This window comes from Vulpes vulpes, chromosome 5 (genome assembly GCF_048418805.1).
Source record: "Vulpes vulpes isolate BD-2025 chromosome 5, VulVul3, whole genome shotgun sequence".
Lineage (NCBI taxonomy): Eukaryota > Metazoa > Chordata > Mammalia > Carnivora > Canidae > Vulpes > Vulpes vulpes.
This window is the reverse complement of record NC_132784.1, coordinates 92179152-92193323: the sequence shown is the minus strand read 5'-3', so window position 1 is coordinate 92193323 and position 14172 is coordinate 92179152. Positions and strand designations below refer to the sequence as shown.

Sequence of the window (14172 nt, the reverse complement as noted above, 5' to 3'; positions counted from 1 at the left end):
GCAAGTCAAGCAGAATATGGGTTGTATGGGATGGAGAAATGTAGTGGAGGATAAAGTTACTATAAATGATAGAGTACTTTGAAGGTCATGCTAGAATTTAGTCTGTTTCATTCTACGTGAAGTGACAAGCCAGCAAGGCAGTGACATGGTCAGACTGGTTCTTCTGGATTATGTCCTGGGTCATTTGGTAGCTGGATTGAACTGAGGAGAAACTAGAATAGATCAGGCACAATGTTCTTGAACAAGTTAGGTATGAAGTAATGAGCTCAACCAGAGGTATGGTTAGACCAGAAGGGAGGAGTTGTTAGAGGTATCAGAGTTGGCAGGACTCGGGGGCCGATTAGAAGGGAAGGAGAAATTATAGATGCGTCAGCTTTATTATCTTTGGTGACAAAGTGGAGGGTGATGTTATTAATTGAGCTAGAGAATTCTGAAAGAGGTTGGTGGAGGGAGATATTAGAACTCTGCTTTACATAGATAACCATTTTTAGCATCTTCTCTATCTGCAGGAAGCAGCCACAGGAGCCATTCAAGGGAGATTTTGTAGGGTAGTTCTAGTGGGGGAGGAAAAGAAAGGAAGGGCTGAGAGATGGAATTCACAGACTAAAAGAAGATTTGGAACAATTTCCCTAAGCTGAAAATGGCATAGGGGTCTGGAAGAGGTCTTATGAATTGCCTGATTGGCACTTTGTTCCCACAAAACTCCCACTCAGCTATCCTATCCAAACTTTCCCCCAGGTCCAAGCTTGGTAGAGAATCAGATGACCCTTCAAAGAACTGTGAAGGCTTGCACCAGGATGGGGGGTGGACCCGAATTGACAGAAGATTAAAGGGTCTTTTGGACTTGTGAGTCTTTTGGACTCCTGGGAGCTCTTATGACTCTAGAGGTTGAGGGAGTGGCTAAATAGTGATTGAGATCAAATCTCCTGTCCTCTAGTGGGATGAGGACTCAGAGCAGATCACCTTTTATTTAAGAAAATAAGCAATTATGGGGTGTCTGTTTGGCTCAGTCAGTAGAACACACAACTCTGGATCTCAGGGTCAGTAAGTTCAAGCCCCATGCTGGGTATAAAGCTTAGTTATACAAAATAAAAGGAAAAGAAATGATGACATTTCTTACTTCCCAGCATGTTTATAACTCTTATAACTAGTTTAAAAGTTTGATTTATGTGTCTGTCTCTCAGTAAACCATAAACTCCTAAAGAACCATAGCTTACTTAAGAAGGTGGGCCCAGTGCCTAGCCAGAGCTTGGTTGACTCTCATTAATTTGTTCATTCAATATCCTTTATGAGCACAGTGAGAGACCCCGTACTTGGTTGAATATTCATTTATTCAGTAAAGTTTTACTGAGTACTTACTATGTGCCAAGCCAAGAGCTGAGAACATAGATGTGAACAAGACTGGCAAGGTTCTCTGCTCTCAAGCTTACGTCTTAGATGGGGGAGTTGATATACACACACACAAAAGTGGAACAAGATCACATCAGGTGATGATATAAGCCTTGAAGATAATGGAAGAGAGAGATCTGATAGGGAAAAACATGGGGAATGACTCTGGTGACAGTCATGAGGGTATCTTTGACCTCATACCTGAATGGCAGGAAGGAGTGAGTCATAAGATGATGGAGGGAGGCAAGGGATGGGAAGAAGGGGGAGAGAAGTAGGAGATGACAGTAGGTAGGAAGCAAGGGCCACATCATGTAGAGCCTACAGAGGAAGGAAATTTGGATTTATTCTAAGAGTTCAAGCACTCCAATTGTGTGGTGCTATAATTGGTAGCACCAGTTGGTGGTGTGTGTGGTGCTATAATTCTGTTTTCTCTTTGTAAAGGTGCTCTGGCTTTTGCATGAAAAATGGGTAAGCTAAATAAGGAAGGAGGAAGACCAGATGAAGAGGGTATTGGGATAGTCTAGGTGGGACATGATGGAGGCTTGGACCAGGTGGCAGTGGAAGTGGAAAGAGGGTTTGTCTGGATGGAGATCTTGTTGACTGGATGTAGAATGTTAGGAAACGGAGGAAATCTTGGATGACTCCTGGGGGAGATGACCAACCATCTTGGCTTGCCTGAGACTGAGGAGTTTCCTGGAATAGGGTTTTCAGGGTTGAAACAAGGACCAAGTCCCAGGCAAACCAGGACAGGTGGTCACACTACTCCTAGGTATTTGGGCCAAGCAATGAGGTGATTATTGATTGTGCCATATACTGAAATAAAGAGCACTCCAGGAGAACAGGTTTAGAGCTGTGAATCAAGAGTTCTATTTTGACCACATTAAGTTTGAGATCCTTATTAAATATCCATGTGGAGGAGTAGACAACTGGATATATGCATCTGAAGCCCAAGGGAGAGGCCAGATTCAAATAGAAATCTGGGAGCCAGCAGCATATAGATGGAATTTGACACAATGGGGGAGATGGCCTAGAGAGAGTGTGTAGGTAGAGTATAGAACCAGATTGAGGGTGAAATTTGGATTTTCCAACATTTTGAGGTTAAACAGAGGAGAAGCAGTTATCCAAGAGGAGTAGCTAGTGAAGTGGGAGGTAAACCAGGAAAATGTGGTGTCATGAAGGCCTAAAGAAAAAAAGAGCTTTAAAAAAAAAAAAAGAAAAGAAAAAAAAAGAAAAAAAGAGCTTCATGAAGGTGGGAGTGGCCAAATACCACCAAGTTAAATAAGACAAAAAGTAGATTTAAAAGACAGTCCCTGAAAAGAGAGCGAGAGAGAGAGAGAGAGAGAGAGAGAGAGAAAATAACAAGAAGCAGCTCTTTAACTATAGAGAACTAACTGATGGTTACAAGAAGGGAGGTGGGGAGGGGTTGGGTGAAATAGGTGATGGGGCTTAAGGAGGGCACTAATGAGCACAAGGTGATTAAAATAAAAACAGGGAAGGAAGGAAGTGCTCCCAATGAGTTCTCTCTTTTATTTTTTTAAAGATTTTATTTATTTAAGAGACACCCAGAGAGAGAGAGGCAGAGACATAAGCAGAGAGAGAAGCAGGCTTCCCACTGAGTAGGGAGCCTGATGTGGGACTCAATCCCAGGATCCCAGGATCATGACCAGAGACAAAGGCAGACACCCAATCACTGAGCCACCCAGGCACCTGAGGAGTTCCAGTGTTGCTGGGCGACAGGAAAGTCATTGCCATACAGCACAGGACACCAGGCAAGTGCAGGGAGCTCCTCTCTGGGAGGAGTCTGGAAAACAAGAACAGACACAGAAAGGTTCTGCAGGTGGCGGAGGTCCACAGGCACAAAGGTACAGGTGGTTGTAGGGGGTTTCAGGATGGGGGGGGGGCACAGAGTACAGGAACAGACAGTGGCACCCAGGGCTGGGAGGAGGCAGGGCCAGAGCTGTAGGATGCGTCACCCAAGATGAGAGCCAAGAAGTGTCTATTGGACTTAGCAACCTGGAAGTAAGTGCTTATTTTGCCAAACTAGTTTTAGCCATTTTCAAGGAGCTGTGGGGACTGAGACCAGACTATGAGTCACTGGGAGGCAGGAATTGGGCCCTAAGAGAAGTGGAAGGAAGGAGAGTGGGGATATGGTAGCTGGGACTGGGGCTTACTGAGTGCATGCATGTGGTATGTGTACATGCTTGAGGGAAAAAACTAGAGGAGAGGGAAAGCTTGAAAATACAGGGGAGAGGAGATAATTGAGGAAGACGTCTGAGGAGCTGCTGAGGGATGGGTGGTTGTAAGATTGGAACTTGTGGAAAGTGGAGCTTTGGATAGGAGGAAAGAGAGCCAGACAGGTTTCCAGACGGGGTCAGAGCAGAGGGCATAGGGAGACTGAACTAGTGTGTTCCAGTCAAGGCTGTGTCCTTCTGACTGCCAGTACTTTCCCCTGGAATGATGAGGGGGCCTGTTATAATAACAGTGATGGTGAGACTGGCTGCAGACCCAGCAAGAGACACGTTTACTTCCTCTAGTGGCTTGGGGCAATGCTTTTCTGGGCCTGAGAGCAGCAAAGGTGGACAGATTAATCCAGGGGGTAGCTTTGCAGTGCGGATGCGGTTGAGGACAAGTGGTGGACCCTGTGACAGGCCTTGAGTTGGGGCTTAATTGCACAGGAAGTGAACAAGGCTTCCATTGATAGATTAGGAGATCTGAGAGGCCACAGGTACTGTAAAAAAGCAAGGAACAGATGGGAAGGGAAGAGAGGAATGAGAGTGTTAGAAGGACCCAAATGATTATTAGAAAGTAGAGTATTCAAGTTTATGTTTTCCAAGTTGAAGTAAATTTGAGTGGTCAGAACGTTTAAGGCATGGCCTTGGGTGTGGGTACCTTAATGGAGCGGGGGTGTCTGCCCCTGGAGGTGAGGATATGAAGGTACTGTGGGGTTAGGACACTGGAGAGTTACTTCACATTGGCACTGAAATCACCCTGAATGAGAGGCAGACAAGGCATGGAGAGGAGGACACAGAACCAGGAGCCAAGGGCTCTGAGAGTGTAGCGCAGTGACCAACGGGTTGGTGGTGGCAGAGACAAGAGGGGAGGGAACGGGTTGGCTGAAGGCTTGGAGCCATTTTTACATAGAGATAGAAGCATAATGGTTCCTTATGCATTTATTGAACTAAATAAACTGAGCCAAAGTGCTGTGTTAGTTCCAGGAAATGCCCAAGTCAGCACTGGCTGCCACGTGCTAGAAACACCCGAGGTCAGACGCGGAAGTTAGCACAGCAAGAACATTGCCTGAGCCGTGGGTTCAAGAAGGGACCCAGAGAAGAGCCATCAGCAGGTGGACCACGGGCCATCTTCCTGGCTGCAGCCAGCCACGTCTCCTGCCCCGAGCGGAGGACGGGCACGCTGCACCCCTCCCAGGAGCGCCAGTGCCAGGGCTCCAGTCCACGACGCAGTCCTGGCAGGAAGAATCGGCCGCCCCGGGCTGGCGTCCTTCCCAGGAGAAGCCAGAGCAGATCCTCTGGAGCCGAAGGGGCACATTTCAGGTGCACTTCTCACCTGTGAGCAAGGGCTCATTAGCCAAACCATCATCTTCCCACACCCATCGTCAGACCAACTTAAAAATAACCTGAGCCGCCTCCCCACCCTCTCACACGGAGCGCAAGTCGCCTCCTGCTCCGACGGAACCCACCCCAGCCTGGCCCTCTGGACCCCGCACCACCCGCACCATCCGCACGTTCCTCCTAGCGAGGGGGGCGATACACTTCCAGGGCACCACGTCCGCTCCTTCTCCGACCTCACTAGCTTCACCTTCCTCAGTTTCCTTTGCAGATTCCTTCTCTTTAACTTGACCTTTCAGAGCTGGAGCGCCTCAGTTCTCAGCCTTTAATCTCGGCCTCCTCCCTGTCTACGTGCACTTCCTTTGTGACCTCAACAAGCCTCATGTCTTTCACTATCATCCAATCACTGAAAAATACCACATGTGGATCGCTACCCCTGGGACACAGTCTCGTCTTGGATATCCTCCTTGGCATCTCCACTTGGGTATCTCGAGGCATCTCCAGCTTAACATGCTTGGAACTGAATTAGTGTTTCCCCCCTACCCCCCCACACCCAGTCCTCCTGCAATCTACTCCCGGATCAGTTAATGGCAACTGGATCCTGATCCTCCAACAGCTCAGACCAAATATCTCCAAGTCATTGTGACTCCTCCCTTCCCCTCACAGTCCACTTCAAGTCTCATCTACCAGCAAATCCTTCAGTTCGACCTCCAACAGATTACCCTGAATCTCACCCTTTCTCACTGCTTCTACCCCCAAAACACCACGAACTGAGCCACCCCATGTCTTGCTTGGATTACTGAGATAGCCTCCTACCTGGAATCTGCTTCAACCCTGTTCCAAACAGCAGCCAGAATGAGCCTCTAAAAAGTGTTAAACCGGGCAACCCGGGTGGCTCAGCGGTTTAGCGCCGCCTTCAGCCCAGGGCATGATCCTGGAGTCCTGTGATCGAGTCCCACATCGGGCTCCCTGCATGGAGCCTGCTTCTCCCTCTGCCTGTGTCTCAGCCTCTCTCTCTCTCTCTGTGTCTCTCATGAATAAATAAATAAAATCTTAAAAGAAAAAAGTATTAGATCATGAAGATCATGGCACCCATCTAGGCAACCCTCCACTGGTTCTCCATCTCATGTGGAATAATGGAAAAGTTCCTTACAAAGTTCCTTGAATGATGTGGCCTCCCTCATCTCCTATTCCTCATTCACTCTGCTTCAGCGACACTGGCCTCCTTGTTTCTCAGACATTTCTTTTTTTTTTTTTTTTTAAGATTTATTTATTTATGATAGACATAGAGAGAGAGAGAGAGAGGCAGAGACACAGGAGGAGAGAGAATCAGGCTCCATGCTGGGAGCCCGACATGGGACTCGATCCCAGGACTCCGGCATCATGCCCTAGGCCAAAGGCAGGCGCTAAACTGCTGGGCCACCCAGGGATCCCCCTCTCAGACATTTCAAGCTCAGACATTTCATTGCACTTATTTCCTCTGCGTAGAACGTGTTCCCCCAATAGCCACATGGCTGGTTCTCTCAATTCCTCCAAGTCTTTGTTCAAATGTCATTCTTGGGCAGCCCGGGTGGCTCAGTGGTTTAGCACTGCCTTCAGCCCAGGGTGTGATCCTGGAGACCTAGAATCAAGTCCCACGTCAGGCTCCCTGCTTGGAGCCTGCTTCTCCTTCTGCCTGTCTCTGCCTCTCTCTGTGTGTCTCTCATGAATAAATAAATTTTAAAAAATGTCATTCTTCTCAGTAAGGCCTTTCTATGCACCCTATATATGGAATATATGGAATGTCAGAGGGCAGCATCTACTGCAGTCCTGTCTCCTTTACTTTCTCATCTGTCCTCCATGCACTCATCATTGCCTGAGACTATATATCTATTAAACATAAATTCTAGGAGAGCAGGGACTTTCTGTTTTTGTTTGTTTGTTTGTTTTAATTACTGCGTCCTCTGTAGCTAGAACAGTACGTGGCCCATAGAAGGTACCAAATATCTGTGGAGTAACTGTAATTGAATTCAGTTGGCTGTAGGGAAACCGCAGGATCCTACAATCTTGGTACCAGCACTAGTTCTGCGGTATTCATAATCAAAACCTTTTCTTTCAAACCCTGCTAGAAGCACAAATTGAGCAACTAGTTTATCTAGGCTTTTACGTATTTACACCCACGTATCAAATCCCAGCCAAGATGGCCCTTGTGTTTTCCCTTGCATCTTAGTCCCTGTAAGAAAGTCACCAGGGGCAGATGACGGAGCCTGCAGGTGAACATTAACTATGAAACATCAGCACTCATAAAAATTACTATTGTTGTTATTCTTTATAGAGCAGAGGAATCTGGTGTAACCTTGTAACTATGTAAGTCTCTTAGCCAAATATGTTGACATGGTAAGTCACTGTCTTGAAATATATAACTTTCTGCTAATCAGGTTTTCAGGAGACTGGAGTTGGGATGCCAATTCTACTGTGGAATTGCCATTACTCTGGGTTCTACCTGAGTTTTCCAGTGTCGTCCAGGGGGAAAAGTGGGTTTTGGATGAGATGATCATTAAGATCTTTTCTTGATCTAAAATTGTGGTTTTCTTGAAAGAAGAGCATTCTCATTCTTGCATCACTAAAAAGGCAGGGGTTATCTCATTGGCTTTCCCAAAGAAACATTGTTTATGCCAAAGAAACAGAAGCACAAGACACTGTGACCTTTGTGTTGGTCAGGACTTTTTAGTTTTTAGGGGAAGAAGCCCAATTCAAATGGGCTGAAGCAACTACGGCACCTACGAACTGAAATCCCAAGGGTGGAGCCTCCTCTGGCAAGCCAACCCAAAGGCTCATGGGATGGAAGGAGGCTCTGGGCTCTCTTCATGTCTGGCTCTACTTTCTCTCGTACTGATTTTGCTTTCAGCAGCCCTTTCCACACGAGGATCCCAAGAGCACCAAAATGACAACTGCCAGCTTCAAAGCCAAGAGGAAAAAGGGCTGCTATCTAAAAACCCTGGGATCTTCTTAAAAAGTAAATCTTGGGTCTCCTGGGTGGCTCAGTGGTTGAGCATCTGCCAGGACCCCAGGATCACGCCCTGAGCCAAAGGCAGACGCTTAACCACCTGAGCCACCTAGGTCCCCCTAAACTGTCTTTCTTGGCAGTATTAATACTGATCATAACTGAGAAACAAGATCTAAAATGTAAAAAGTCACTGGTGAGAATACACCACAATTGGAAAAGTATTTTCAAAACTGAGTTCTTTTAAATGAGTAAAAAAATTTCAAAATCTCAACCATCAGCCTTTTCTTGTCCAGGTAAAGGTTCCAGGGAACCCTAGGCTGGATTAGAGACAAATAATGTAAAAATCTTGTGAAGAAATCAACAGGAACCCTACATCTCAAAGAAGACAGCAGCAGAATACATGTTTTCAAATATATGTCATTTCATCCCTGTTTCCACCCACATTCGGCCCAAGCAGCTGCCCTTACAGGTTGCTCAGGTTGGACTGGGAGTGCACTGGCTGTTGGTATTTTTCCTGGGGGCATCTTGGCAATAATTTTAGTGGTTCAGATCCTTCGCTATCACAGGGGCTGGTAGGTGGCTCTGCACTTTATTGGCAGGACAAGTCTAACAGGTGTTTCACAAGACAAGGGACTGGAGTTGGAGGGGCGTCTGATCCCTGAGGTTCCCAGGCTCCCCAGCTCAGGAACTAAGGGGCACAGATCCTCACCTATGCTTCCCAGGTGCAGCTCCACTTTGTTGTCCAATGCAGCTTTCTCATCTAGAAGCCCATAGGCTCTGAGAGGGGAGGAAAAAGTTGGGTGTTAGGGGTTTCTGCAACTCTTCTGTGTCTGTAGAATGGGCTCAGCTTCCACTTGGCATCCAGGAGTCTACTTGCATAAGTGAATTCCCAGAGTTGGAGGCAAAATGATGTAATCGCAAGAGTTCTGGCCTGGACATGGGTGGGCAGATCCTTCTCTGCTTCCACTTGGCTCAGTGACCTTAATCAGCCTCTTCTCATCTTAGCTTCTCAGTTTCCCATATTTAACACAAGGATTGGACTAGATGTTCCCTGAGGCATCTTCTAGCTTCACTATCCAGCAGCGGTATACATATTATGTCCCCTGGGTTGAGCACTGAGATACCTAGGAAGGCTCCCTGTCTGTTTCATTCAACAGAAAACACTTCCTACACATACCTTGATATGGCTGATGGTTATATTCAGCAGACCCGTAAGTAAGCCCCCAAGTACAGGACTGTGGTTAGAGTTAAGAGTTGTTCCCAGGCTCTGGGCATCTGGGTGGCTCAGTCGTGTTTAGTAACTGACTCTTGCTTTTGACTCAGGTGGTGATCTCAGGGTCATGAATCTGTGATCAGCTGTGTGCTCAGGGGGGAGCCTACTTGGGATTCTTTCCCCCTCCCATCTCTCTCCTCCTCCTGCGCTCCTCCTCCTCCCTCCCTTTCTCTAAATAAATAAATAAATAAATAAATAAATAAATAAATAAATAAATAAAAATAAATAATAAATCTTTTTAGAAAATCATTAAAAAAAAAAGAGTTTTCCCAGCCAAGACAGTATCAGTCATTCATCAAACATTAAGTAGGTGCCCGAGGTTGGTGCTAGGGCTATAAAGATGCATAAGATGAGCCCCTGCTTTGAGGGGCACACGGCCCAATGAAGGAGACAGATGAGTAAATCAAGGATTGCACCACAGTGTGATAAGTTCCACTACAGGATTATTAAGGCACCATGACACATAAAGGGTGGATGTACAAATCTGGCTGGGGTGGAGTCAAGCAAGCATGGCTTCCTGGAGGAGGTGACATACGGGCAGACACAATTTAGGTGGAACGGGGATCAAATCCCTTAGAGTGCTCACAGTAAGAATGCTCACAGAACCCGCACTTGCCAGCTGCCATGGAACATGCCGCTTCCTCCAAGGCTAGGTGTGTGTCTCCTTCGTCTAACACATGATTGGGTGTAACACCTGGACTGGAGCGGTGTGCACCTCACGGGCACCCCGGGGGGCGGGGCCCGGGTAATTTGGGAAAGCTCACTGAACTCCCGCTTTGATACAGAGATACAAGGACCGTGGGCTCCAGCAATTCCACTTTTGAGATGCCAGTTTTGAACGCCTGCAGCCTGCATTCTGCACACGGAACACACTGCCTCCTTTTTTTTTTTTTTTTTTTTTCTGGTGCAAGTTCAGGGGCAAGAGACACAAAAGCTGTTGGTCCCTGAGCGCGTCCCGAGGTCTCAGTCTGATTCCCCTTAGTCACGGCCGGCTTCTTGGAGGAAGTGCCGGCAGCCCGAGTCAGAGCGGGCTGGGCCGGGAGGCGGCCGCCGGGCCCTGCTAAACCCACCCCCGCGCGCGCCACCCTCGCCGCCCGCTGACCTTTGTTCTCCCCCGACCTCCCGCCGCGGGGCCAGGTCCGACCGCTCGGCCTCTTCCGCTCCGCGCCCGGACACGGCCCCCGGCGCCGCGGCTCGAGCCCCTCCGGCCGGGCTAGGGCTCGGGGACCCGCCGGGCGCTTCCCTCCCGCGGCGGCGCTGCCCCGCCTCCCCCCGCGGCCCGCGGCTCCAGTGCAGGTGGGCGGCGGGGGCGGAGGCGGCGCCCGGGGCTCGCGCGCGGAGACCTGCTCTCGGGGCGGCGGGACAGCGCGCGGCGGGCGGAGGCGGCGCCGCGGGGCCCGGCCGGGGCTGAGCCTCCCGCTGCGCCCCAGCCCCGGCCCCGGCCCCGGCCCCAGCCCGCGGGCGGCAGGGAGGGAGGGAGGGAGGGCGCCGGCGGGGGCTGCCGGGCAGGAAGGCCCCCCGCGCGCCCTCCGCGCGCCCCTGCGCCCCCCTGCGCCCCCGCGCCCCCCGCGCGCCCCCCGCGCGCCCCGCACCCCCGCGCCCCGGGGCCGGCCGCCGGGGCTCCAGCCCGCGAGATGGCCGAGGAGATCGCCTGGCTGGACTTGCCGGGCCGGTGGACCTACGGAGTTGACCGCGGCGGCAGAGTCTTCTTCATCAAGTACGTGGTCTCCAGTTGTGCCGGTTTCCCCTTTCCCCGGAGTTGTCCCACTTGGAAGGCGGCGCGGCGGGGGGCAGGGGAGCGGCCGGAGCGGCGGCGGGAAGGGCACGCATGACTCAGAAGTTTACGGCCCTGCCTGTTTGAATGTGTCTCCCGCCTTTTCCTCAGTGGGTCAAAGTCCGGCCTCGGCGGGCCTGCCCTCCCCCGGGAAGGCGGGGTGCGGGCGGGCAGGTGCGGGCCCCTCCGGCTCCCCACCCCACCCCACCCCACCCCACCCCCAGGCTCCCGAGGCCAGCAGCTGCCCAGAGGAGGGCGGCCCGGATCCGGTGCCCAGCGGGCCCCCTCTCCTCTCCTCTCCTTTCAGCTCCATCCACCCAAAGGGCCAGGGGGACGTTCTTTCTCTTGCCCCCACCCCAGATTTTCCAACAAGAACACTTGGGCAAAGTGACATCACACCTGGAGACCCTGCCTGGGCCGCGGTTCCCGCAGGCCTTCCGTCACCCCGGGACTCCACCCCGGCAGCCCCCCTCTCCCTTCCTGCTTCTTTATGGGGCTGTGGTCAAGGGGAGGGAGAAGATGCCCATGGTGCATTTGGCATTCTTTAAAGACAGGAAGCCTCTGCTGCTCCCCGTTAATATATCAGTGCCCTTATATTAATTTCATAAACCAAACTGGCTCTGGCACAATCTCATTATAACAGAGTGGCCCCGCTGGTGCTATTTTGGCCCGCTCCTACTGTAGTCCTTCTTTGCCAGGGTAGAAATCTCCCGATAATATGGCAAGTCTAGCAGCACAGCATTGGGAACTGGTACCCACACTGATGGCTGCTTTCTTCCTCAAGACAGCCACTCCCAGAACACTAGAGCTGAGGGGAACCTTGGCTGCGACCCCTCACTGCTCAGATGGGGAAGCCAGGGCTGCAGAGGTGGAGAGCACTCGTCTGTGATAAAACCACTTGCTAATCAGAGCTCAGATGAGCCCAGGACCCGCTGACTGGAGTGCGCTGCCTTCCCCCCTGCACCCGCGGCCTTTGTAGCAGCCCCGGGGCGGCCAGCGGTTTCTCTCTGGTGCTTCTCAGCTTCCACGCTTGCTTTAGGCCCTTCTGTAATTATCATCACCGTGATCATAATTGATGGTGCAATTAGATTATCTTAGAAATTAACTCCATGGAAGTTCTTGACCTTGGGTCAGATTCTTAAATAACAACTTCACTGGTATTAAAACTGCAGTCCCTTTGGTCAATGGTTTGGGACTTTGGAGTCCATAAAAATCACCCAAGGAATTTATGAAAAAGGGCTGATTCCCGGGCCCCACCCCCTGAGATTGCCATTGCCATCTGGGGTGCGGCCTTCGAGGTGTGTTTCCGCAAGCTCCCCAGTCCAGGTGGTTAATTCACCTCTTCTCATCTTTCTTCCCAAACTCTTGCTTGCCTTCCAGCTTTTCTCAATCTCTTACTCTGGGAACATTTGAGTGACCACTATTTGTGTGCCACCCCACTTGGCATTAGAGATAAAAGTCCCAAGAAGAGACAGGGTTTTTCCTTGAAGGTTGTGGGAAGAAAATGCAGATACTTAGGTGGGGGGGTGCCTGGGTGGCTCAGTGGCTCAGTAGTTGAGCATCTGCCTTTAGCTCAGGCCATGATCCCAGGGTCCTGGGATCAAGTACCGCATCACGCTCCCCATGAGGAGCCTGCTTCTCCCTCTGCCTATGTCTCTCATGAATAAATAAAATCTTTTTAAAAAATACCTAGGAAATAATAGAATATATTCTAGAGGTAATTTGCATGATGGTCTAGGAACACAAGGAAGAAAGAAGTAGCGTTCTCTAGGGAGTGGAGGGAGGACCTTCCGGAGGAGGAGACGTTTGAGCTGATTCTGGAGCAGAGGACCAGGGAGAAAGGGCCCCTTAGCAGAGGCGTGTGGGAAGAAGGATGCTGGTAGGTGCCAGGGCATGAGATTGACACACTTAGACCTGAGCTTGGCAGGATCCCCCCACCCAGCAGCTGGGGGGGCGGGGGGGGCAGATGATGACTTGAAGATAGGGAGGCAGAGGGAGAGACTTGGCATATGGAGAGCAGTCAGCGGCAACTGCCCAAGTCCAGGAGATGGCTGATGGGGCCTGGGTTTTGGCAGTGAGGATAGGGGAGGGGAGATAGGAGAAGTCTTTAGGAGTAGAACCGAGGGTGTTCATTTACTGCCTGAATGTTGGAGAAGACAGAGAAAAGGAAAAATCGAAGACCAATCTCAGACATTTTTTAACTTGAGTTTGACAGAGATCGAGAGAATGGGACGAGGCGGAGCAAATGTTCAGGGGGAGGTATTGAGTTTGAAGTTCCTATGGGACCTCTGGGAGGTGATATCTGACAGACAAGGGGCTGTAGAGGATTGAAGTTCAAGAGAGCAGTCTGGGCTAGAAGGGGAGTCCTGGGGGGAGGGTGTGGGTGGCAAGAGCTGGCAGGGTGGGAAGGAGGAATTACAAGGGGCACAAAGAAAATCTGGGGGGTTCACGTCTTGATTTTGGTGATAGTTTCACAAGTACATACACATGCCAAAACTTTAAATTGTATACTTTAGGGCAGCCCGGGTGACTCAGCGGTTTAGCGCCACCTTGGCCCAGGGCGTGATCCTGGAGACCCGGGATGGGGTCCCGCGTCGGGCTCTCTGCGTGGAGCCTGCTTTTCCCTCTGCCTGTGTCTCTGCCTCTCTCTCTCTCTCTCTCTCTGTCTCTCACAGGACGGAATTCCCCAGCTGGGGAAATCATTGTGTAGGGATGGAACCATCCAGAAGTGTGTGATCAAGAAGACGGGGTACCCAGGCAGCACCAGTGTTGAAGGGGAGGATAGAGGAGGAGAGACCAGGGATCTCAGGGTGAATGGCATCAGGGCCAGGGAAGGGCGCTGCCCTAGAAGGCGAGGGAGAGGGGTGTTAGGAGGAAGGAGTGGTCAGTATGGAAAGACCAAATGAGCTGAAGCTGTAAAGCACCTACTGGATTTAGGAAATAGGGAGCTCGTTATTGACCTCTAGGAAAAATGGTTTCAGGGGAGGGCTGAGGACAGAAAGCAGATTGCAAAGGTTGGATGACAGGGAGGCCAGAAAGTGGAGGCAGCCGGAAGGGACCAGTTTCCAAGAAGGATTCTGGGCTAGTAACAAGAGGAACATGAGGCAGGAAGCTGTAAGGGGAGGTGGCATTGAGAGGGAAGTGGGGGTTCAGACTGAAAGACACAGACCAGAGTGGGGCTAAA

The 14172-nt window shown here is 50.6% G+C and overlaps 1 protein-coding gene and 1 long non-coding RNA gene across 13 annotated transcripts in view; one reads left to right on the top strand and one right to left on the bottom strand.

The window, feature by feature from the left end:
• Positions 1–4543: 4543 nt before the first annotated feature.
• On the bottom strand, positions 4544–11020 carry LOC112914398 (uncharacterized). Its single transcript, XR_003233864.2, has 3 exons — positions 10897–11020; positions 8651–8718; positions 4544–4953 (listed from the first exon to the last, which is right to left on the bottom strand). It is a non-coding gene; the product is annotated as an uncharacterized lncRNA (long non-coding RNA).
• Positions 10800–14172, top strand: part of PLEKHA6 (pleckstrin homology domain containing A6) — a 139857-nt gene continuing 136484 nt past the window's right edge. For 7 of the 12 annotated variants that reach the window (XM_072759329.1, XM_072759332.1, XM_072759331.1 and 4 more), the window contains exon 1: positions 10801–10931. In XM_072759329.1, the coding sequence (XP_072615430.1) occupies positions 10849–10931 (83 nt within the window). In that variant the 5' untranslated portion in view covers positions 10801–10848. Of the gene's footprint in view, positions 10932–14172 lie in introns of all 12 variants that reach the window. The other 5 variants (XM_072759335.1, XM_072759327.1, XM_072759326.1 and 2 more) reach the window with 2 other exon arrangements.